This window comes from Cardiocondyla obscurior, linkage group LG24 (genome assembly GCF_019399895.1).
Source record: "Cardiocondyla obscurior isolate alpha-2009 linkage group LG24, Cobs3.1, whole genome shotgun sequence".
NCBI lineage: Eukaryota > Metazoa > Arthropoda > Insecta > Hymenoptera > Formicidae > Cardiocondyla > Cardiocondyla obscurior.
Genome location: NC_091887.1, coordinates 2348355 through 2370895, shown reverse-complemented (window position 1 = coordinate 2370895; position 22541 = coordinate 2348355). Strand labels below are relative to the sequence as shown.

General features: G+C 38.4%; 7 protein-coding genes and 2 long non-coding RNA genes across 10 annotated transcripts; 4 read left to right on the top strand and 5 right to left on the bottom strand.

Moving 5' to 3' along the window:
• The first annotated feature begins 122 nt into the window (after positions 1 to 122).
• LOC139111600 (uncharacterized) lies at positions 123 to 737 on the top strand. Its single transcript, XR_011547237.1, has 2 exons — positions 123 to 342; positions 426 to 737. It is a non-coding gene; the product is annotated as an uncharacterized lncRNA (long non-coding RNA).
• Positions 738 to 812: 75 nt separating this feature from the next.
• Positions 813 to 3187, bottom strand: Senju (UDP-galactose transporter senju). The gene is made up of 6 exons (XM_070671978.1): positions 2459 to 3187; positions 2209 to 2323; positions 2071 to 2117; positions 1817 to 1956; positions 1591 to 1734; positions 813 to 1519 (listed from the first exon to the last, which is right to left on the bottom strand). Exons 1-6 carry the CDS (start codon positions 2544 to 2546, stop codon positions 1043 to 1045), a joined length of 1011 nt encoding a protein of 336 aa, XP_070528079.1. The 5' UTR covers positions 2547 to 3187; the 3' UTR covers positions 813 to 1042.
• A 1192-nt stretch (positions 3188 to 4379) lies between these two features.
• Positions 4380 to 8638, bottom strand: Tbc1d23 (TBC1 domain family member 23). The gene is made up of 9 exons (XM_070671955.1): positions 8146 to 8638; positions 7521 to 7741; positions 7197 to 7401; positions 6830 to 7066; positions 6383 to 6758; positions 6060 to 6273; positions 5640 to 5975; positions 5420 to 5552; positions 4380 to 5349 (listed from the first exon to the last, which is right to left on the bottom strand). The coding sequence occupies exons 1-9, from the start codon at positions 8172 to 8174 to the stop codon at positions 5076 to 5078; spliced, it is 2025 nt and encodes a 674-aa protein (XP_070528056.1). The 5' UTR covers positions 8175 to 8638; the 3' UTR covers positions 4380 to 5075.
• A 117-nt stretch (positions 8639 to 8755) lies between these two features.
• Tom70 (translocase of outer membrane 70) lies at positions 8756 to 12748 on the top strand. Of its 2 annotated transcripts, XM_070671958.1 has the most exons (8): positions 8756 to 9160; positions 9427 to 9600; positions 9687 to 9894; positions 10010 to 10145; positions 10230 to 10818; positions 10934 to 11154; positions 11293 to 11423; positions 12664 to 12748. In XM_070671958.1, the coding sequence occupies exons 1-8, from the start codon at positions 8903 to 8905 to the stop codon at positions 12687 to 12689; spliced, it is 1743 nt and encodes a 580-aa protein (XP_070528059.1). In that variant the 5' UTR covers positions 8756 to 8902; the 3' UTR covers positions 12690 to 12748. The 2 variants fall into 2 exon arrangements, with proteins under 2 accessions (XP_070528059.1, XP_070528058.1); XM_070671957.1 differs by lacking the exon at positions 12664 to 12748 and having other exon boundaries at positions 11293 to 12078.
• Alg7 (Alg7 dolichyl-phosphate N-acetylglucosaminephosphotransferase) lies at positions 12192 to 17513 on the bottom strand. Its single transcript, XM_070671967.1, has 6 exons — positions 17142 to 17513; positions 16816 to 16930; positions 16155 to 16600; positions 12671 to 12859; positions 12354 to 12588; positions 12192 to 12286 (listed from the first exon to the last, which is right to left on the bottom strand). Exons 1-6 carry the CDS (start codon positions 17309 to 17311, stop codon positions 12221 to 12223), a joined length of 1221 nt encoding a protein of 406 aa, XP_070528068.1. The 5' UTR covers positions 17312 to 17513; the 3' UTR covers positions 12192 to 12220.
• Positions 13365 to 16031, top strand: Mgat3 (beta-1,4-mannosyl-glycoprotein 4-beta-N-acetylglucosaminyltransferase). The gene is made up of 3 exons (XM_070671966.1): positions 13365 to 13791; positions 14423 to 14694; positions 14783 to 16031. The coding sequence occupies exons 2-3, from the start codon at positions 14536 to 14538 to the stop codon at positions 15911 to 15913; spliced, it is 1290 nt and encodes a 429-aa protein (XP_070528067.1). The 5' UTR covers positions 13365 to 13791; positions 14423 to 14535; the 3' UTR covers positions 15914 to 16031.
• On the bottom strand, positions 13566 to 14426 carry LOC139111596 (uncharacterized). Its single transcript, XR_011547233.1, has 2 exons — positions 14116 to 14426; positions 13566 to 14013 (listed from the first exon to the last, which is right to left on the bottom strand). It is a non-coding gene; the product is annotated as an uncharacterized lncRNA (long non-coding RNA).
• Positions 17514 to 17730: 217 nt separating the features above from the next.
• LOC139111574 (E3 ubiquitin-protein ligase RNF14) lies at positions 17731 to 20160 on the top strand. The gene is made up of 5 exons (XM_070671962.1): positions 17731 to 17993; positions 18111 to 18962; positions 19078 to 19306; positions 19407 to 19579; positions 19667 to 20160. Exons 2-5 carry the CDS (start codon positions 18114 to 18116, stop codon positions 19913 to 19915), a joined length of 1500 nt encoding a protein of 499 aa, XP_070528063.1. The 5' UTR covers positions 17731 to 17993; positions 18111 to 18113; the 3' UTR covers positions 19916 to 20160.
• A 198-nt stretch (positions 20161 to 20358) lies between these two features.
• On the bottom strand, positions 20359 to 22447 carry LOC139111575 (tubulin alpha-1 chain). The gene is made up of 3 exons (XM_070671964.1): positions 22276 to 22447; positions 21671 to 21893; positions 20359 to 21587 (listed from the first exon to the last, which is right to left on the bottom strand). The coding sequence occupies exons 1-3, from the start codon at positions 22276 to 22278 to the stop codon at positions 20458 to 20460; spliced, it is 1356 nt and encodes a 451-aa protein (XP_070528065.1). The 5' UTR covers positions 22279 to 22447; the 3' UTR covers positions 20359 to 20457.
• Between the last annotated feature and the right edge of the window lie 94 nt (positions 22448 to 22541).

Below are 22541 nucleotides of genomic sequence, written 5' to 3'. Positions count from 1 at the left end.
GTGTCACACCATGTCACACACACGCCCACGGCGACGTTGCGGCATCTGTCATCGCGCGCGCACGTGCGCGATAAAGTGCGCACCAAGGACAAACGGAGACACCTTCAGATTTCTCCTTCCCCGACAGATTTTTACAAATCGCTTCTGCGCTCCTCCGCGCGAATAGATAAATGGAAGTGCAGCGAAGCTGCATCACGTCGTGGCGCGCCTGGAATAAAAAGAGACGAACGTTGCGATACGACGCGACGGGCGGAAGAAGGACGGAGAGATATAGTATATGTTTCAGATGAAGCGAAATTGCTTAATGGGTTTTAAATTTGAAACTGCGAGATGGATAAATGGGTATATACATTTATACCGTCGATCACGACGACGTCGATTATTTTTTATTCCGTCTGCGTTTAATTTAATTTAATTTTATTTAGGAATGTCTGATTTATCGTTGAGTTGTACCACTGAAAAAAATCTTTGACCCGGACGGTGGCGCCCCGTAGCGGATTATTCTAGGAATTAACAAGATTTAATTCTATAATGTAATTTAATATAATAAAAATAGAATAAAGTAAAATATAGCAAAATGTAACGAAATGTACATACGTCAGAGTGCCAAATTCAGCTCTACTCTGATGAAAATTTCGTCCATCGCTTTGCGAGATTGTCATGCTGATTTTCCACAATCACTTGCCTGGAGAGAAAACAATAAAAAAAAAAAAAAAATAAAAAATAACAAAATAAAATATTTGAAATAATTAACTTTTTCTTCTCGAGAATGCTTTCGTGAAATAAAAGTTAAATAATGAAACGACGCGATCGACGTTTCCCTGTTTATTTGGCGAAAAAGGATGAACATACTTTTATTTAATCAAGCGATCAGTCATTGTCTTATAAACTAACAACCTTTTGTATCGTACAATCGGCGGTCATGCGATAAAAACATTTGTAACAGCTTAACGCTAATGGTAACGTGCACGTCGTTTTTATTATTTCATTGCGAATTGTATCGTGTCCTCGATCGAAAGAAAATTTAATACTGTTAATTTCTTTATACCAAAAGCTTCCCACTTTCCGCCGTCTCTTTGGGCTGAGTGTTTTGTACGGGATTCCTCGAATATAAAATTACAGCGAAGCTCACCATCGCTATGGAAATGATGGTGTTCGTGCTAATGGGTATGCTGAACAAAAACCAACACAGCATCGCTGTAAAAACCAGTTCGACCGCGCTGGCGAAGGTCTTCAGGATCGAATTCAACGTTTTCAAGAAGAAGCTCGTTATTATACCGACGAGCGAGTTGTTCAACATAATAAGTATTACTTTCGGTTGTAGAAATGTACCAATCTCAACGTTGGTCAGCATCTCGCTGATGCCGCTCGTAAATATACTCAACAGAACGATCGCCACGATGTTGCAGAAAATACTATCGATGTACATAAATACATTCTGTATAAAAATGTCGATGTCGGCGCCTTGTCGTTTCAGCAAATACTCGTTATATACACCGGCTAAGCAAGAGCATGTCGTCTGCAAAGACGAAAAGGTTTTACGAGAGTACAGATCGCCTTGGCGTGCGTGGAAAATAAATGACGGCTCACCTGTACAAGAATTAGGAGTAGAAAAATATCTACGTGGAATTCCGAGCCAAGGACATGGGCATCGAAGTGTTTCACCATGCAGCCGACCGTCAGGATCACCAGGGAAATCCACTGCGTCGCAGACAATTTTTTGTTGAATATGACCTAAAAAGAATGTCGTTTTTTTTTACATTATCTGTTCAATATTCAACGCTGTTTCTTTGTAGAAAGCAGTGTTATATTATACCTGGAAAATAATTCCTGTAAGTACAACGCGGAGTTGTAGCAGGACATAGTAAGTTGTGGGATCGAATCTAGCCAGGTTAACAAATGCTAGATTGTTATAGAGGCAGTACAAAAGTGCAGGTATCATGTACAGCAGAAGCACTAAAAAAGAAAAAAAGAAAATGTAACTTTTATTTGGTACCCTTTCAATATTGATTACATCGAACATTTATAACGAAAATTACCGAAATTTTTACTCTTAATTTATAATCTCACCTTTTTTGTTCTTTCTAGTCTCTTGAAGGAGAGTTAGGATGCTATTGCTGCAAAAAAAATGTGTTGATATTAGTTAAGAACGTTGATCCAGCCAGTTGTATACATACAATCTATGAATTTGCAAGTTGCGGTACTTACTCTTTGCAGTAGAGTGCCGTGGATATGACCAGTTTCAGAACCTCTGTCATCAGCACAACTGCTACAATATTATATTCATAGCGGCCACTTCTCTGAGACCATGTCACAAGAATACCTAGAAGAGCATCACGTTCAGGTATTCCATATTTTCATGACGATGCGCGTTTTATTTTCATAAAACTCCTCGGTTATTTCTTTACTCGTTTCCTTCTTTTTTTTATAACGAGAGAGATCGCCACTCAACACGTACCTTGATTTATGAAGAGAGCTATGTAGGAGATGAAGATAACAGGACTCCACCTTCCTGGAAACAATTCGCCCCAGTTTATCCCTCCCATCTTTCGACTTTTCTTGCCTGCTTCAACTTGAACAACAATTTTCGTGCATCATGTTTGACAGTCATTCCTTCTCCCGAACCTGCACGCACTTTGCAGTACGTACGCACGTCAGCGCGCACTAGCCGGATACTGCCTGATACCGCTATACCCATCACACACTTGCAACGGCGCGTGTGTGAGTGCGCTTTCCAATAAATATACGTACACACGTGTACGCTTTTGCCTGCCGCGTGGATTCCACAAATACACGTATGTGCTCATCTCGATCTTAAAAATGTAATTATATTTATATTTATCCTTTCTTTAATGGTTGCATTACGTAAGTAATTGTAATACGTAATCGTTTATTAACCTTTAGAACCAGTCGCTGTTCTTTTTTTTTTTCTTTTTTTTATTTGCAAACTGGCTTTTACGTTGATGCACAATTAATCTTGTGATGAAATAGGAGTGGAAAAGATGTGTAAAAGGTAAATTAATTATTATACTATACTCGGTATGTCGGTCTTACAAACTATCACATTTAACGCTGAACATAACGTATGTTGATAATGTATCATTAATGATATGGTATCAGCCTTAATTTAAATTTAATTTAATTACTAATTACTAAATTATTAATTTAATAACATTATCTGATATATACAGGAGAAAAAAAATAAACATGCATGTACAGTTTAGCAGTAAAATTTTTTTTAATTTAATTCGATAAAAAAACGTAATGTATGGCTTTTAAATTACTTTTTTGTTAATTTTTTATTATATATATATTATTTTTATTATATACATGGCTTTATATACACATATGTGTGTTTAGTTTTTGACAATTTTAATACGTTTATTTTTTTTAAGTTAATTTTCTAATGCTATTTACGTGATGTTCGTTTACATTTTTTCTTTTTTTTTTTTTTGTTAAATTATCTGTTCGGAAGCACATACATGAAATGAATTATATCACATATACACGTACAATGTGTATTGATAATTTAAAAACTATATATATATGTTGCATACAATTATTGATATTAATTAAATTGTCAACAACATATACGTACATTCTCTAATTTTCGAAATAAATTTTTATATAACTTTTAAATTTTTGTGTTTTAATTAATTTATGTGTAAATGTAAATGTGTAAGCAAACATTAAAAATTTACTTTGTTAAATCATTATAAGCTATGCAGTTACAAAAAAATTTATTTCTTAATTTATTCATAACGCACATATGACCGAAGTTTTCATAGATTATAAGCAGACAAATAATATGCAATATTAACTAATAAGCTGCAAAAGACGCAGAGCATTCCGGAAATTTAGTGACTTTTTATTCAAGAACAATTTCTCTCGAAGATCCTGTCGTATATATTTTCCTCTTGTTATTAATATTATAAAAAATATTTATTTTTTTTAAACACAACGTTTTTTTTTTTGCAAAAAAATAAAGAATATATTATAATATTTATATTTTATTGTTGAAAAGATTTGATTGTAATATTTTTAAGTTTGTGTTTTTTTTATATATACTATCTTGCTAAAGTAATTAAAATTTTTTAAGAAACAGATGCGAAAAATACTATTCATCTGCGGGCAATGCACTTAATATTCACATACTCATAATTTGTATAAATGTGTCTCTCTATAAAATCACATTTGTAATATGCCACGGCTATAAAATGCAAGTACACGAGTGCGTAGAAATTAAGATCACGTTAGGACAGCGTTGCCAATTAAAATAATTATTTTTGCTAAAGTACTTATTTCTCCTATGCATAAACACAACCAAAAGAATAAAAACGATAAAAAATGTGCATTAATCAGGCACATATGTATTAGTATTAACTTAACTCTTTTTTTTTTTTTCTTTCTTTCTTTTTTTTTTTCTTAACATTTCCTTTTTCAGAATCTTATGTTAATCTAATCAAATAGTCTTTACTAATTAGCACTGCGGAAATATTATGCAAACTAACATTCAACTAAGACTTGAAGGCCTTTAGAAATTTCTGTTAGAAATCTAATGTTATTGTTTGACTAATAATAATTTACATATAAATATGATTTATAAATTTATGAACGCATTGGTTTTTAGATCAGTCATATCGTCGTAATATTTAAAAAAGTTACGTACACCTAAATGACTCAAAATCACTCGGTAGATTGAACGTGAGAAACATCACTTTAAATTTATCTGTTCGCAATATAATTATGTGATTCACGTAAGAAATTATCAATCTCGGAAATATTTTTTATTAAATTTCTAACGTTCATTGTTTTTAATAATTATTTTGCAAACATGTAATTATATTAATCAATAACTGATTAACATAACGTGATAACACTATTGTATTTAATCGTAATTAAATGTTAAAATAAAACAAATAATTACTTCTAGAAATAATAATTATATAAAAAATCAACAAAATTATCTACAAGATAAACTTTGAAAAGACAAAAAAAAAACTTTTAAATTAGACCTAATCTGTACGTTACCTTGAAATGTTAGCCTAAAAATTATCAATTACGCGTCTATAATATTAATTTGACGTTTTAAGTTGTCTCATAATCTGTTGCGTGATTAATTTAGTTGCTTCACTCGCGTTGGGTATAAGAAATTTATCCATATCGGAAATAACCATGTCGTTGTATTGCGTCGTACCGTATTTGAAAGTTATTAAATCGGCATGCCGTTTTCTCGACGTTATCTTAACGATATTTGTTAAAGGGCGTTTTACGATAACGTGCGCTGCGCCTTTTCGTTCCGGGATTTCTCGTAACACTATGAGATGACTATCAGTAACCAAAAGTTGACTGAAATAGCAAACAATGTGCATATGTCATCATATATCGAGAAAAAAAATCTATTTTTTAATATACTCACCTATCACAGAGATCTCCATTTACTTTCACCTCTTGGCATTTAAAGGAATGTAATAATTTCGGATCTTTCATCCATTGTTGTATAGATACTACTTCGATAGGCTCTTCACTTTCATTATTAGTCATTGTCATATCTACGAGAGATAGATCATCAGATTAAATTATTTTGTTCTCATGAACAGTTCTAGATCATTTAAAAATAATCCGAAGCACGTAATTACCTATCTCTTGATCATCATCTATACTAAAGACAGGCGCGGTTTTTCTCTGACGTCTAGTATAATCCAAGTCTTTGCTGTCTCTCTTTTCTGTATTGCTATTACCGTTCGCCGTAGGATTGACAATATAATCAAATAGCTTTCCCTTCACTTCTTGACTCTTTAACTTCATAGCTAATCCGATTTTGCCCAACAGATCTGAATTGTTGTTTTTCATTTTAATTGGACTTGCTTCGTTCGAGTTTTCCTCCGACATGTTAGCATTGCACACTAAGCAATGCTGCGAATTGTGATCTACGAGACTTGACACCACTTCGTCGCCGAAATATTCGTGAATAGCTGAAACCAAAATCTCTTAATTATATAAAGAGAACATAATTTATTTTCGATGTATATATTTACATCAACTCTAAAAATGAATACCTTGATATCCAGAAGTAACCATGCTTACATACTGCGTATGCTTTTGCAAAAAAGACGCTACTACCATATGTGTGTAGCGATCTTCTTCTTGTCTACCGCTGCCCAAAAAACAAAGATGTTCTCCACCAGCTTGCGAGCCAACAGCTAGTGCTTGACGCTGAGCTTGTAATAAACCTTGTACGGCTGTGGCAAACGCGGCAGGTTCTTGCAGCATCTAAGAAGATAATAATATATTTCATCATTTTTAATTTCAAAAATTTATTAAGCGTTGTAATATTTTGCTTAAAAATTTTAAATGTATTTTTATGTAATCGATAACTTACTAAATTGCAATCGAGATGAAACGCTGTTGGCAAATGGCCCGCGTTATATTGTTCCGCGGGTCTGCAATCCACGAGAAAGAATCTAACGGCTTCAACAGAGCTATTAGGTACGGCCGGAGCTTCAATGGCATTTTCGACTAATTCTTGTGCCGATACAGGTAAGCACAATGCGTGGGATATTAATTTCTCGTCAGAACTTTCACCGAACATTACGGAATACAAGTCTTGTTTGAAAGATGCTGGTGTTTTCATTGCATAATACTGTGCTAAGGAACAGAAATCGGTCACGTCTTCTGCTTCCAAAGCACAAGGCATTACTGCTATTGCGTCTATTATATTTTGTTTGTCCTCGTCTTTCATGCTCAAAATTTGCTCTCTACAAATATAAAAATAATTTTAGATAATAAGTATTATAAAATATTTATATACGACGTAATCAATGTTCACCTCGCATTTATGACCATGATAAGCGAAAGAAATAGCATGAAAAATGGATCAGCCTGCATGAAATATAGGTCCCACATAGTACAGACTGCTGGCAATGAACAGACGCCGGCAAAAAGAGTATTCATCCATACTTTAGTATATTGGTCAGGTGATATCCTTTTTGTATCCAAAAAAGAACATAGTTCTGGCTCATGGTAGAGAAGCAGCAATCTTAAGACCGCGCTATATGTTTCTCCTCTAAAAAAATATAATTAAAAATATTACGAAAAACAAATTAATAAATAAAAAAAAAAATTAACTATATTTTACATTACTCTTAATAAATATTTAAATAACACAGAAGTGTCTATTACATAATTTAATTTACCTTGGAATATATATATCTCTTATCGCCTCAAAGAGATTATAAGTTACAGCACGTGGTAATTTTAAAGCTATTAAAGGACCTAACAATTCTAACCATCCGTTTCCTCTTTCATATCGTTTGCATTTACTTTTACAATAAAACGTTAATATAGATTCAAGATCAGAAACCACAGAGACTTTATCTTCGTCATCGTTTCCTAATTTTGCTGCAACGTTTGATAACATTATTAATTTAATTAATTAATTATTAAACGTACGATATTACAAATTAATTACAATTATTAAATAAAAATAAATCTTTAGTATGTTCTTTCAATGCACTTACCAACCAGCTGTTGACAATCTTCACGAATTATATTTTGCTCGGGTAAATCATAAACCTCATTAAATTGGCTTAATTGATCACCTCGATCAGTAACATAGAGGCAAGCTAGCCAGACATCTGGTCTTAAATTGGCAGGGACTGGCTGGCCTTTACAAATCGCATATATATCGGATGCAGATGGTGCCTCTGTATCCAGCAATGCCGCTTCCAATTCCAGCACCCTGAAAACATATTTTTCTTAACGAAAAAAATATTTAAAAAAATATAAAAAAATAAAAAAATAAAAACTGAATCTTGCAGGTAATGCAAACTAAAGATATACAGCCGACTTGACTGTACCCATTCGAGTCTACGATTCCACGCGGATATAGCATATTGATTAGCACATAAATTAATAAAAACTTCGAAACGATATTACGTAATTCACGTTGCTCCGCTAACAAAATCTTTTTTTATTGCCTCTCGTAACCAACTGGCGTGCTGCTACGCTACGTTATCTAAGTTTATCGCTGGCTTTGCGCCGCAAGTACCCTCGCGGGCGACAGGCGCAGACCGAAGCTGGCGTAAAATCCGACGTGCTTGTCGAAGAGACGTGTCGTTTTCTGAGAAGAGACCCGCGGCTTACCAGGTGTTCTCGTCCTCTTGAAGGGCCATCGCGGCCAATACGCGGCCAATACGCGGCGGAACGCTCGACCGTCGTCCTCGCAAGGCAAACCCGACCCACACGGCGACGTCCGACGATCGTTAGACCCGTTCACGAGCACGCCTCCTTCGGTCGCTCAACATTCCCCGGGAATCTCGTGCGAGCAGGTGTTTTCATGTCGCGCTAATCCCCTCAATACCAACGAATTAGTGGCATGACAGCCGATAAAACGTAGCTGCTGTTGACAGGCCACTGCCATCTTTCCGGCGTTGGTTTCGCGCAAGCGTGGGGAAACGCGGCGCAAATCACGGCAGCAGGGTTATACGATCTTACATCTCATACCGATATGAATTATTAATTCGAAACAGATTCGCGCGAGATAAACGCGCAACGGGTGTGGGACGTTTATTTTATATTTTTCCGCGACCATCGACGGCGCACACCTGATCTATATAAGTACGACTAACGTTGAGTTGTACTACTGAAAAATAATATCCGCCCAGCTTATCTATCGTCGACCCGTGCTACTAGGTTAAGTCAGCGACGGCAGCGACCGCGGTGGATTTAGTCGGAGTTTAAAGTTCTGCCTGGCAGCCTCGCGGTGACCAGCGGTGATCAAGCGGTGTGAGAGGGTCCTCGATCGTCGTCCTGACCGTTCTGCTCGTCTGGGTCCCCGGCGGTGACCGGGTGCCACGTCGCGGCCGTCCGCGTTACCTGAGTTTGATCCCCGGCCGTAGGGATGACCGCCTCGAGCGGCGTGGCCGGCAGCCCGTTGCCGAAATGGCAGCTCGCCCTCGTGGTCGGGGCGCCGGTCGCCCTTGGCCTCGGCTACATGTACTACAGGAACAGGAACAGCGGCGGCAGAGCCGACAAGCCTGAGCGCGACAAGTTCAAGGGAGGTGCGAACGCCCGGGAAAACGGCGCTCCCGTTGACAAGCAGATCTCCATCGACGGCGACTGCCCACCGAAAGTGCCTTCTCCTGCAGCTCAGCCGGAGGTTAAGACCGCCTTACCGTGTCGATAGATTGCGGAAGTCCATTTATCCCGCTGCGTTTCGCCAGCGTCTCTGTTCTTAAAACATGCCACGATTTATCGTTTATGTAATTTGCGCGTGATAAATGGCCTTTTTCCCAATCGATCAAAATTATTATTTTCTAAGACTAATGTAAACCTGTAGAATGACGTCATGTATATTTTTGAATTATTACAGAGCGCATAGAACGTAGGCTTGTGACTAATTCAAAGTTATCTCATTTGTTTTAGACTCCTTTACAAAAGGCGCAGAAATATAAAACCGAAGGAAATGTACAGTTTAAAATGGGAAAATATGATGAGGCTATTGTTCAATACAATAAAGCGATTGAAGTTTGTCCAATAGAGAATGTAGAGGACCTAGCAACTTTTTACCAAAATAGAGCAGCTGCGTATGAACAATTGGTAATAAAATTAATTATACCGAGTTTTAAAAATTATTATTTTTACAGAATCGTGTAACGCGTAAAAATTTTAATTGCAATTTGCAGAAAAAATATAGTGCTGTAAAAGAAGACTGTACGAAAGCATTAGAATTAAATCCAAGATATGCAAAAGCTTTGCTACGTCGGGCACGTGCTTTAGAGCAAATAGGTGATTTAGAAGGTGCCTTAGAAGATGTGACTACCGCATGTATTTATGAAGGATTTACTAATCAGACTTCTCTCTCGATGGCGGACAAGGTCTTAGAAAAGCTAGGTAAGTTACACGTAAAAAAAAAAAAATATTCGGCATTAAGTAAAATGTTATACATGGCAAACTAAAATAATATTTGAAAATAAACGTGTTAACTTAACGTAAAAATTATTTTTAGGAAAACAACACGCTCAAGAAAATTTAGCAAACAAAAAGTTTATAATGCCAAGCAAGCATTTTATTAAGACTTACATTATATCATTTCCTAAGGATCCGGTGTTTTCAAAACTTCAACAGCCGGAAAATATTCCAGAGTAAGTATCTACGGAAGAAATCTATTTCCGATAATTTCATATGACGTTTATTTTTTAATTTAACGTTTGCAATTTGATTGTCAGATTTTTCAAAAAGCCACTAAAAGCGTTAAAAGACACGGATTACGATGAGATAATACCGTTGTGTACGGAAATAATTGAAAAACCTGAATTCGATACGTTATCTTCATTTAAACTAGAGGTACTATTATTACGAGCTACGTTTCATTTGCTTTTGGGCGAGCACGATGCCGCCATCCAAGACTTTGAGCGGATATTGAACAGCGAAGATGCGTCCGATGACGTAAAAATAAACGCCCTAATAAAAAGAGCGGCCTTATACATGCAACTCGATAATCCAGAAATGACTTTCAGAAACTTTGAGCTAGCCATTAGTATAAATCCAACTTATAGCGATATCTATCATCACAGAGGACAGGTAAATCTGCTCATGAATAGAATGGACGAGGCTAAGCACGATTTTGAAAAGGCTGTTGAATACAATCCAAACTTTGGTATAGCGTATGTGCAAAAATGTTACACGGATTATCGTTTTGCGATGTTCAGTAGAGACGTAGGATTAGCCGAAACGGCCGTGAAAGATTTTGAAAGAGCTTTTGAGAAGTACCCAAATCCTCCTGAATGTATATACTGTTATATATTGTATGCTCAAGTACGTATCCGTGTATGAAATTTCTTAAGAGAATTGTGATAAATTATTAATTTTATTATAAATTGTTTTTGTGCAAACTTACGTTTGTCGATAAAATTTTCAACAATTATTGTAGATGATGACTGAAACACAACAATATGAAAAGGCTGATACTTACTTTGCTAAAGCAATAGAGAAAGATCCAGAGAACGCAACTGCCTATGTTCACAGAGGTTTATTGCAATTGCAATGGAATGGTAATGTTGATAAAACTGTGGAATATATTAATAAAGCATTGGAATTAGACGAGAAATGCGAACTTGCATACGAATCTTTGGGAAGTATCGAAGTACAAAGGTATATTTTCAATTATTTTTAATAATTATTATATGAAATTTTTTAAATTAACCAACTGTAATTACGTGCATGATTGGAAAATTTTATAGAAATTTTAATAGAAATATATTCTAAAGTTTTTTTTTTTTTTTTTTACAGAGGAAACATAGAAGAAGCAATAAGATTATTTGACAAGGCTTTGATATTCTGTCGCACGTTTATGGAATTGACACACATATACAGCTTGAGAGATGCTGCAAAGACACAGCTTAATATAAAGAATCGATTAGGTATGGATATTATTCGGTCGTCTTCTCGGTTGATCTCGAATTCTATGTTCTAAATCATAAAAAAATTAAAAATAAAAGATTATTGTTATTAAAGTGCAAAAATCAAATTTTATGTTAGCACATCAGTCAATACAGTACCATACAGGGTATCCCAAAAACCGAAGTATGCAAACAGTTTTGCATTATATAGTCAGATTTTGTTATATATAAATATATAACATTTGTTTTTATTAATTTGATTTACACAAGAAAGTTCTATGATACAGTATAGTAGTTATAGATTATTAAAGCCTTGAAATATTTGTTATTAACTGACAAACAGCTATCTCGAACTGCTCACGTTTTACTTTGCAAGATTACCGTGTTCGCGCAAATATTACAATTTATTGAATCATGTTTAAGTAATTTTTAATTGAGTTTTTTTTTTATTCTTAAAAAAAAAATATGTGCGCATTTTTACTTGGAATATTTTACGTTAAAAGTAGTTTATAAATGAAAATTTGTATGAAATATTTTATGTTATCGTTTTCAATCGAGCTATTACAAAATTTGTATAATAGGAACTTTTACAGTTGTTATTTTATAATTATAACTATTTCGTAATTGATCTTATATGCAAATACTATGTATTAATAAAATAAATGTTTGTAATATATTTAGTATCTGGAATCATAAAAAATTAAAAAAAAAACCTTAACATTCACAATGTAATTTTAGTATTTAACGAAGTAAGAGGATTACGCTCTTATTCCTGTTAATAATTATGAATATCTTTATACTAGGAATATTTTATTTGCTTAAACGTCATAAAATATGGAAGCTAAAGGATATCTTATAACAAATGCCATTATGTTGCTGACAATCTAGAAAGACGAAAGAAAATTAATTATATATATTTTAAACTAAATACTTTTAAAATTAAAGGAATACCTGAATGATCAATAAAATAGAAGTAAGTGTTGGTTCTTTCAATGGGCCAGCTTTGATCAACACGAAATTAATTAAAGTTAAATTATTGCAAGTTACAACCCCTCTCTTATCTTCTTGCCATTTTATCAATTTAAATGTTTTTAATATCCACATTAATAGCTTTCCTAAAGTATTAAGTTCTGATTTTTGAAATACAGTTACACTAGGCTCCAGCTTGTCTATTTTTTCGTTATACCTGCGGGTAAAATGCAAATACATTGTAAGTAGATTTCAGAGCGAAATTCTAACGAGATTTATTTTTCATATTCAGAACTTACTTCGGCAATCTGTGTCTAGGACAAGGTACGAGGTGAAATAATTGCGGCACGCTATATAAAAAATTGATTATCTGCGGGATGAAGAACAATAAAGTCGTTTTGCTAAAGTGGCCTATGATACCAACAACAGCGAAAGTCATTCCCGATAAGTAGCAAAACGTATCACCCACGAAAACCTCCGATGGATACCTTGAACAAAACATTATTTATTTTAACTTGATCACATATTATTTAAATAATCATAAATTTATACATATTTATGCAACTTGGAGAGGAAATTGTCACGTTACATATAGTTTTCTTATTTTATATTATATATATCTTTTTTCCTTAATTTTATTTATCAAATATTGTCTCATAAATATTGAAAATCGCATGCACGAGTGAGACCAATGCGGAGCACCACGAGGCTTTAAAGAAAAATTGCCTAACGAAACGCTATTACTAGCGACTGTGAGCGAGGACCAAGAGGCCACCATGATGACTACAAACACGTGGACTTCGGCGATCGTTTCTGGCTGAAAAGGAAGAACCGTCTCTAAATTTTCTCGAGCCTGGACAGCTAATTTTTGAATTAATGATCCAGTTTCTGACTCATGGGCGGGTCCGCTTACTCCGCAGGACGGGATTATTCATGCATTACAACGCGGGGCAGAGGAGGCGGGCACGCAGATAGATACAGTTTGACGAGACGCCGTAGTAAGACGCGTGCGCCCTATGAATAGTCGCGTGATCGGCGAGAGTGTATTCGTTGGAGCACGACGGGCGGAATCGCCGGCTGCTACGGCGCTCGGGCGTGGTTTTTCACGTCGTCGCGGTACGCGCCGTTGCCCGGCCGGGGGGAGAAGACAGAAGGTGCACCTGGATCTCGGGGGGCGTCCTTCCCCCCCCTTCATTTCCCCCCTTGGCTGCAGCCAGTTGGCCTGAGTCAGGCGGCGACTATCGACAAGACTAGAAGTATGCGCAGTGCCGAGCGTTGCCGGTCGCCGATCGTCTTATAGTCACCGAGGGATCAGATGAAATCAGTCAGAAGCTGGCACATCCGGCGGCTAAGGAGCACTGCTAATTAAATGGCACGTCGCGCTGCGGTGACATCATCGTACGAGCATCACAGAGCCTTGGTGAGATCATCGTCGAGAAGCGTCGTCATTACAGTCATTGTCGAGCCGCGAGCGACGCTTTATTACGTAATTTTCCTCTTTTTTTTTCTGGGTAATGACACGAGCGTGAGACGAAGGCTATCGGGATGTTCAACTCGCGCAGAATCCACTTGGCGGACGATAACTATTCTTTTTTTTTTGCAATGCGACGGATTGGCAGCGACGCCGCTTAGCTCTACACGACTGAAAAGAATATTACATGAATGATGAACGGGTCAGATACGTACGGGAAAAAAGAAATATGTAAGAAACGGTTTGAGGCGAGAAACGAGGTCAATGATTTACTTGTGTTGAAGATCACTTCGAACGTTTTGCAATAGTCGGCTTTTCCAAATAAATTCCTTCTCTGACGTACGTGCTTCAATATATACACGCGTTCTAATTCTTGAATTGTTCCCGGCGTTGTATTAAATTATAAATAGAATTCCATTCCGTACTCCAGTTGTTATAAATCACCTACGATAATCTTAAAATAAAAATACAACACAGTGCTATAAATTCTTTGAAAAAAAAAAAAATAAAAAATTAAAAAAATAAGAAAAATCGAAAAGTGATAAAAAATGTAAGTTTAAGTTACTGATTCTGTTTTCAGATGATGCTCGTAAGACTGTAATGTCAACGAAGATGTCTTAGATAGCCAGCAAAATATCCCTCCGGGACACTTAAGATGAGAAACTGAACTGTCTGAGCGCAGGGATCGGTGCCATGCAGGTCCGTCTAGATGGGAAGCTGGCGTTGCTGTACACCTTATTGGTCTTGCAAGTTCTGATTGTTATGATCTATGTCGCCACGACTCCACCGGCCGAGCTAGCTGCATCAACAACCCGCGCGTCCGTCAGTTTCGTCAAATTTGAACCATCGCAGGTGCTGCAGATTCACAATTAACGATATAAAACGATTATATTATTTACTCAATATACTCGTAATATTAATTATCTTTCATTCATTAAAGGAGCTGCACGTAAATCAGGGCAATCGTAAAAAATCACCAATCTATCGGACAATCAATGAGGAGGTAACGTTAACGGATATCAAGACATTTAAGCTGTTCGAAGTGTACAATCGTACAGTATGCTGGAAACACGGGGTGGACCAGCGTAAGATGAAGAGCAACGAGCATCTGGAAAGATGTATTTGTAATCAAGGATGGCACGGCTTAGATTGCGGACAGCCGGAGGTAGTTTGGAGAGCGATTATGGCGTCGAAGCAAAACGTAAGCCTGAAACGTCGCAAGACCGCCCGGCACATTATTCACACATTTTTCCTGAACGAATACAACTCGGCGATCGCCGAGGTGATAGTGGAAGAACTCTACAACGTCGTTGACCTTTTCGTAATTTGCGACTTCAACAACGCCGAGGACAATTTCCGGCACAAGCTGTCCAAGGGGCTGCTGCAGCGTGAGCAGAAAAAGATCCTGTACATCAACGTGGCGGCCAAGTCCCGCAGACCGTTCCGAACAGTGTCGAGATACGTCTGGGATAAGATCAGGACTGTGGTGCAAAATTTAAAAGACGACGATATCTATGTTACGACGGAGCCGGAGCAGGTACTGAACTCGAGAGCGTTAATGTTCCTCAAGGTATATGACGGCTGGCCTCAGCCCATCGGATTTAGATTAAGATGGTTGGTATACGGCTTCTTCTGGCAGCATCCACTGAAAACAACGATTACGCTCGGCGCGTACACCGTCGGTTTAATACGCAACGCCTATCAATCCAACTCGCTCGTGCTGCGACAGCGATTGAACGGAGACACCAGCGAAAGAGATATTTTAGGATTAGTCATAGGAGATCTGAATCATTACGGCGGGTGGTACTGTAATCTGTGCCAGGCGCCCGCGAATATTATTATCAGTCTTCGCAATAAAGTCCAGTCTAAGGAGATTTACGTCGAGAAGACTATCGACGTGCCGTTCGTCGAGGACCTAATCAGTAGCGGGCTATGGATGGACGATAAAACCAGTCTTCTGAGAGTTTCTAAGTCCAGGGATTCCTATTTCGCACCAGAAACGATTCTCAATAACACATGGAAGTACGATTGGCTGGTAGAAAATTTTTACGCTAAATTAGATTACTATTAACGTACTGGTCGCACCCGACTGTGATATTAATTCATACTCGATACTCAATGTACACTAATGTAATATTATACTGAATTTATACACTAAAATATTACGTTGACGAAATATAAATGTTAAATGGTTTATACATATAACTCACACATTTTGAAATTCAAAGCTTCCCTATCCAAAAAAAAACACTTTTCTTTTTTTCTTTTTTAATAGTTAATATTAAATATATACATTCTTTAATAAAACTTACCAATTAAATTTGAATAATGCGAAAGAAGTTGCTATGTAAGGCAGCATGAAATATATTGAAAACTGATGCGCCTTCCACTGACTGTCAAACAACTCGATGACATTAAAAATGATAATGCTCGTGGCGATGATTAAATTTTGCCCGACTTCCAAGCCGTTTATTCCGGCTAATATGTTTATAGCGTTTGTGCAAAACACCGCCAACATTCCCATGTACACGTAGTAGAAAATCCATAGGTCCAACGAGAAGCCGAGCCACGATCTCAGTGGCTTCGGGACGATTATTATAGTGGAATTGAAATTAACGTAATATACCATCAATAATGGCAGAGACGCTACGGTAGGCAAGAGTAGTTTGTGACGCCAGCGGAGATCCAAAACATCGTCGGCAAAGCCCAAGAGGAGCATGCAACATATGGACAGTAACGCAGCCAGAAATTCAACAAACTGTAATAGAAACCTTTAGCTCTACATCGATTATAAATCTATACGTCTTTTAAACTCATCTAAAACAATCTACCGGAACGTTGCAACGCAATATATAATTTATATTCATAAATTAAGCGTACGTGATTTTCCAAACTTATTGATCAATCTCGATCTTAATCTTCAGAACTGCGAGGAGGAAATTAGCTACGATTAACTGACTCTCTTCACTTTACCTTGTCGTGTGGAAATTTTACGTTCTTAAGTATACAGTCAGTGAATGGTACCGGAATAAATAAGAACATTGTTATAAGAAACACGCATCCAGTTACAACGCCTATCGCCTCTGGGCTGCAAGAATAATTAGAAACGCAGAAAGTAATGAGAGTGTACGCGAAAGCCTCGCAGAAGGCTGATGAACTCCGCACGATAAAAAATAAAAAAATAAAATTAATAAATAAAAAATAAAAAAAAAATTTTTTTAATTACGAGAAATATTTAATTAAGACTGCCAGTTTCTGCGAGGCTCGACGAGTGCTAAAATTAGATACGTCTCACTTACACCTTGCCGCTGTTTCTCTTGCCCATATCGATGCCGTAGAGGTTAGCTTTAATGAACATGGATTTTAACTTCGGGATCAGGCGAACGGTCAAGCAGTACGCGCACACCGACATCACCGCGTTGATCCCTATCGGCAGTAACAGCTTCCATGTCTCGTTTTCGACGTTCATCGCCGAAACGATCACGCGTTTTTCGATTGTTTTGACACCGGTTGGGCTCTCTTCTCTTTTTTTTTTTTTTTTAATTACTGCGCACCCGCGGATTGTCAAGACGAGCGGGAGATAAGCGGCGGAGATAAACGTAGAAGCCGGTGCGACCTTCGCGTCGCTTTTATCTCGAAATACGTCTCGTTACGTCTTGAGTGCGATTGCGACATGATGCATCATTATCGCTCGAATTAAACGCGTACTGGAAAACGTTTCGCTCGCGGGCGCCGCCATGCGCGAAGTCGAGCACCGTCGAAGTCGAGTACCGACGAAGTCATACGACGTGACTCTCGAGATTCGAGAGCGCCGCGCGCAGCATCGTCGTGGACTTGGACACGCGGGTTTCGTCCTTGCGTGCGATTGACGAGGCGGAATTTGCGAGAATTTCCGCTCTTTTCTTAGTAGACACTTTCATCGCAGCCATTACTCGAAAATCGACGTCTCGCGCGCTGAAGTCGACTGAAGTCGCGCACAATTAATCTACCCACGGCTGGCCTAAAATTCTCTCGAGGCTCGACGGACATAACCCTTGCTCGTCCGCATCATGCTCCGTTTCTGACAGCCGTTTTGACAGATTTGCAAAATACACGATTAATTATAAAGCCTAATATCGCACGCTTGACGTACCACAAATTCACCAGAGCTGGTGAGAAATTTTCTATTTTACTCGAGAAGAAATGATAACGCGATAGTTTAATCTTTGTTTTCGCGTGGGTTTTTTTGTTCTTTTTCTTTTTTTTTTCTATTTTTCTTTCTTTTTCAGTCGATGGACCACGAGAAACAAAAAGACGAGGTTACTGCGTTGGAAAGCATCTACACTGAGGAAGAATTCTCGTACCACGAAAACAACAATCGGTTTGAATGTACCTTCAAGATATTTGTGACCCTACCGGCGAAATGTTACTTGTCGTACAAGGATCTCAGGTACGAGACGGACTTAGCACAGGAGGTACAGATATCGTACCTACCTCCCATAACGTTGCACGTCACATTGCCGGAGGATTATCCATCTAAATCGGCGCCTACGTTTATGTTGTGCGCCTCGTGGCTGTACCCGGCGGTATTGTCCAAGTTATGCAGAAAGCTCGACTCTTTATGGGAGAGCAGCAAGCAGGAGATCTTGTTCACGTGGGTGGAGTTCCTCCAGGACGAGACACTTAGCTTTCTAAAAATAAAGGACCGCCTGGACATGGATTACATGTACACATCTTACAAGAGAGCGCTGGATAAGCTACAGGGCTCGCAAGTGAACAAAGAGGCAAGCGAGCCTGGCAAGCAGTGCAACGGCGAAGTCAGAGAGAGCGGTGTGTCGAAAAAGACTAGCATCGTCGACAAAAGGGCCATCCTGGATTGTCCCATCGGCAGAAACCCTATTCACATGTTGATCGATTACAATGAGAAACGAAAGGAGATCGAATTCAAAAAGAACTTTTACACGTGTAATATCTGTTTCACTGATAAGGCAGGGGAGCATTGTATGCAATTTCTGCATTGTGCCCACACGTTCTGTAAAGATTGCATCAGGAATTACTTCGAGGTGAAGATCAAAGAGGGAAATGTACAGAATATTTATTGTCCCGAAGAAAAGTGCCAATTCGAGGCTACGCCTGGCCAGGTAATTATTTTGCACACGTATTATCTATCTGATGATTGATTATGTTACTTACATTTGTATCGAGTGAAGTGCTGATTATATAATGCTTCTGTAATCGTTGGCTTTTTTTTTGCAGGTGAAGGATTTAGTAAGTCCCGAGTTGTTCTCGAAGTACGATTCCTTATTGTTAAGTACTACGTTAGATACTATGATGGATATAATTTATTGTCCGAGACGGCATTGTCAATATCCAGTCACTTGTGATCCTGACGATAATATGGCAAGGTGTCCCGTTTGTCAGTACGCATTCTGTGTTCTTTGCAAAATGGTTTATCATGGAATAGAACCGTGCAAAATTAGTTCAGGTATGCGCCTGAATTATAACGATAAATTACAATTTTGATTATACATATATATATATATATTTTTTTTTTTTATATTATGTATATTTTAATTTTATTACAGCTGAGAAGCAAAAGTTATTGAAAGAATATCAATCGGCTAGCATCGAGAGGAAAGCTGAAATGGAAAAACACTACGGAAAGAAACAGCTTCAAACAATATTAGAGAACATAATGTCTGAAAATTGGATCAACGATAATAGTCATAATTGTCCACATTGTAAAACTGCAATCGAGGTAAAATATTAATTAAACTTATAAATACCTTATTACGCTTATTGTCAAGTAATTAATGCATATTTTGTTTATTGCGAATTGTTTCAGAAATCCGATGGTTGTAACAAGATGACATGTTCCCATTGTGGCACATATTTCTGTTGGTTATGTGGCACGCGGCTGAATCCTGAAGCGCCTTACTTACACTTTCGAAATCCAGAATCCGAATGTTTTAATATGTTATATCGCGGTGTAGTACCCGAAGAATTGGACGACGACGATGATTTCGATTTTCCTGCGGAATATTTGGATTATTATTCGGAGGAAGAAGATTTCGGTTTGGAATTCGACGATTAAATTACGTGTGGATATATTGTAATTTGATTTTTAAGTTTATCATGTATTAATGGTTTTACTTTTTCTTTTTCAAAAACAGTTAATCCATGAATAAATGCAATGAAATACTTAACCATTATAGAAATTTTGTATAGTTAAATTATTATTAAATTGAAAAAATTATGTAAATGTATGGTTATATGTGAATTTAATTACGAATTATTACTGTAAAACGAAATATCGCAAAATATATATTTTCAATACTACGATTATTTTTTACTTTCTTAAAAAACCTGTCTTGTGAATAATTATTTATATATTTAAATTCAGATAAACTTAAAATAAACTTCTTTTTTTAAAGAACTCATTTTTTTAAATATAAATTTTTTTTTCTAAAAAACCATTTAATAATTTACTTAATTATAACTTAGAAAATTATAATAGGAGGGAATTTATCGTTTACATTTTAATTTTCATGTTTTAAATGGATTCAATTACTTTATTTCAAAACACATGAAGATATTTCAAAGCTGTGAAAGAGAAGGTCGTGTAATGATAGCATTTTAGTATTCTTCGGCGCCTTCTTCGCCCTCGCCTTCTGCAGAATCCATTCCAACCTCCTCGTAATCCTTCTCGAGGGCGGCAAGATCCTCACGCGCCTCGGAGAATTCGCCTTCCTCCATACCCTCGCCGACGTACCAATGAACGAATGCACGCTTGGCATACATCAGATCGAATTTGTGATCCAAACGAGCCCAAGCTTCTGCGATGGCAGTGGTGTTCGACAACATGCAGACTGCACGCTGAACTTTGGCGAGATCGCCGCCGGGCACGACAGTCGGTGGCTGGTAGTTGATGCCGACTTTGAAACCGGTGGGACACCAATCGACAAACTGAATGGTGCGCTTCGTCTTGATGGTCGCAATTGCTGCGTTAACGTCCTTAGGCACGACGTCGCCACGATACAACATGCAGCAAGCCATGTATTTACCATGGCGCGGGTCGCATTTAACCATCTGATTAGCTGGCTCGAAGCAGGCGTTCGTAATCTCCGAGACGGACAGCTGCTCGTGGTAAGCTTTCTCAGCAGAGATAACCGGTGCGTATGTTACCAACGGGAAGTGAATTCTTGGGTACGGTACCAAGTTGGTCTGGAATTCTGTGAGATCGACATTCAAAGCGCCATCGAAACGCAGGGAGGCCGTGATGGACGACACAATCTGACCGATCAGACGATTTAGATTCGTATAGGTTGGTCTCTCGATATCTAGATTGCGGCGACAAATGTCGTAGATAGCCTCGTTATCGACCATAAATGCACAATCGGAATGTTCAAGGGTGGTGTGCGTCGTCAAGATTGAATTGTACGGTTCAACCACGGCAGTGGACACCTGTGGTGCGGGATAAATGGCGAATTCCAGTTTCGATTTCTTGCCGTAGTCGACGGACAAACGTTCCATCAACAGGGACGTGAATCCTGATCCAGTGCCACCGCCGAAGGAATGGAAAATTAGGAATCCCTGCAGGCCGGTACATTGGTCTGCGAGCTTGCGAATGCGGTCCAGCACGAGATCAACGATCTCCTTGCCGATAGTGTAGTGACCACGAGCGTAATTATTCGCGGCGTCTTCCTTGCCGGTGATCAATTGTTCCGGATGGAAGAGCTGACGGTAAGTTCCCGTACGAACCTCATCTGCACAAGCATACGAAATACATAAGCTACGTTGTAGAATCGCGTAAAGAATTATTTGGCGTGAAATGCACACGTGTACGTACCGACTACGGTAGGTTCCAAATCGATAAATACAGCTCTGGGTACGTGCTTGCCGGCACCAGTCTCGCTGAAGAAGGTGTTGAAACTGTCGTCTCCACCTCCGATAGTCTTGTCGGACGGCATCTGGCCGTCCGGCTGGATTCCATGCTCCAGGCAGTACAGCTCCCAGCAGGCATTACCGATCTGTACACCGGCTTGTCCAACGTGGATTGAGATACACTCACGCTGTAATCGATCAGTGAAACGTTAGACATTCTCAAGCGAAGGCAAACCCGCAATGGAGACTGAAATGCGGTATATTGATTTTCGCGACGGCTTCGGGAGGGTCAATGGGCTCGCGATGTTCGTACATCGGAATAATCGATCACTTGATATACGTTACGTCGTATATCGCTCGCGTGCACGGGGATCGTAGCAATTAGCAGAAATTAATCGGAACGATGAATCCGACAAAGGCGGGGTAGGGCGAGGCGATCTAAATTTAGCGGATGCCGTGGCCGGCCGGCGTTTAACCGTTACAAAATGGCGGATGGATGACGCCAGCACGTCGGGAGCGGGCCCGAGCTTTCTCGCCGCGGCTGAAACGGCGGATATCGACGTAACTCACCATTTTTGTGTTGAAGGTTGTTAATCGTCCTCTTGAAAAACGAAGATTAAATCGGCCACGGGGCGATCGATAGTTGGCGAAAGCAAGTAATGGGGCTTTTGCTAACAACTATGCGACGTTAGTCGTACGATCGGCAAGCAGCGACTGTTGGGCGTGCGCCTTCCGCTTGCAATTTATACTCCCTAAAATCGACCGTTCCAGCGCCCGATGATTGGCCAGCGATGATTCATGGCGCGCGGCGATTGGTCAGTTCCCGGACCGCGGCG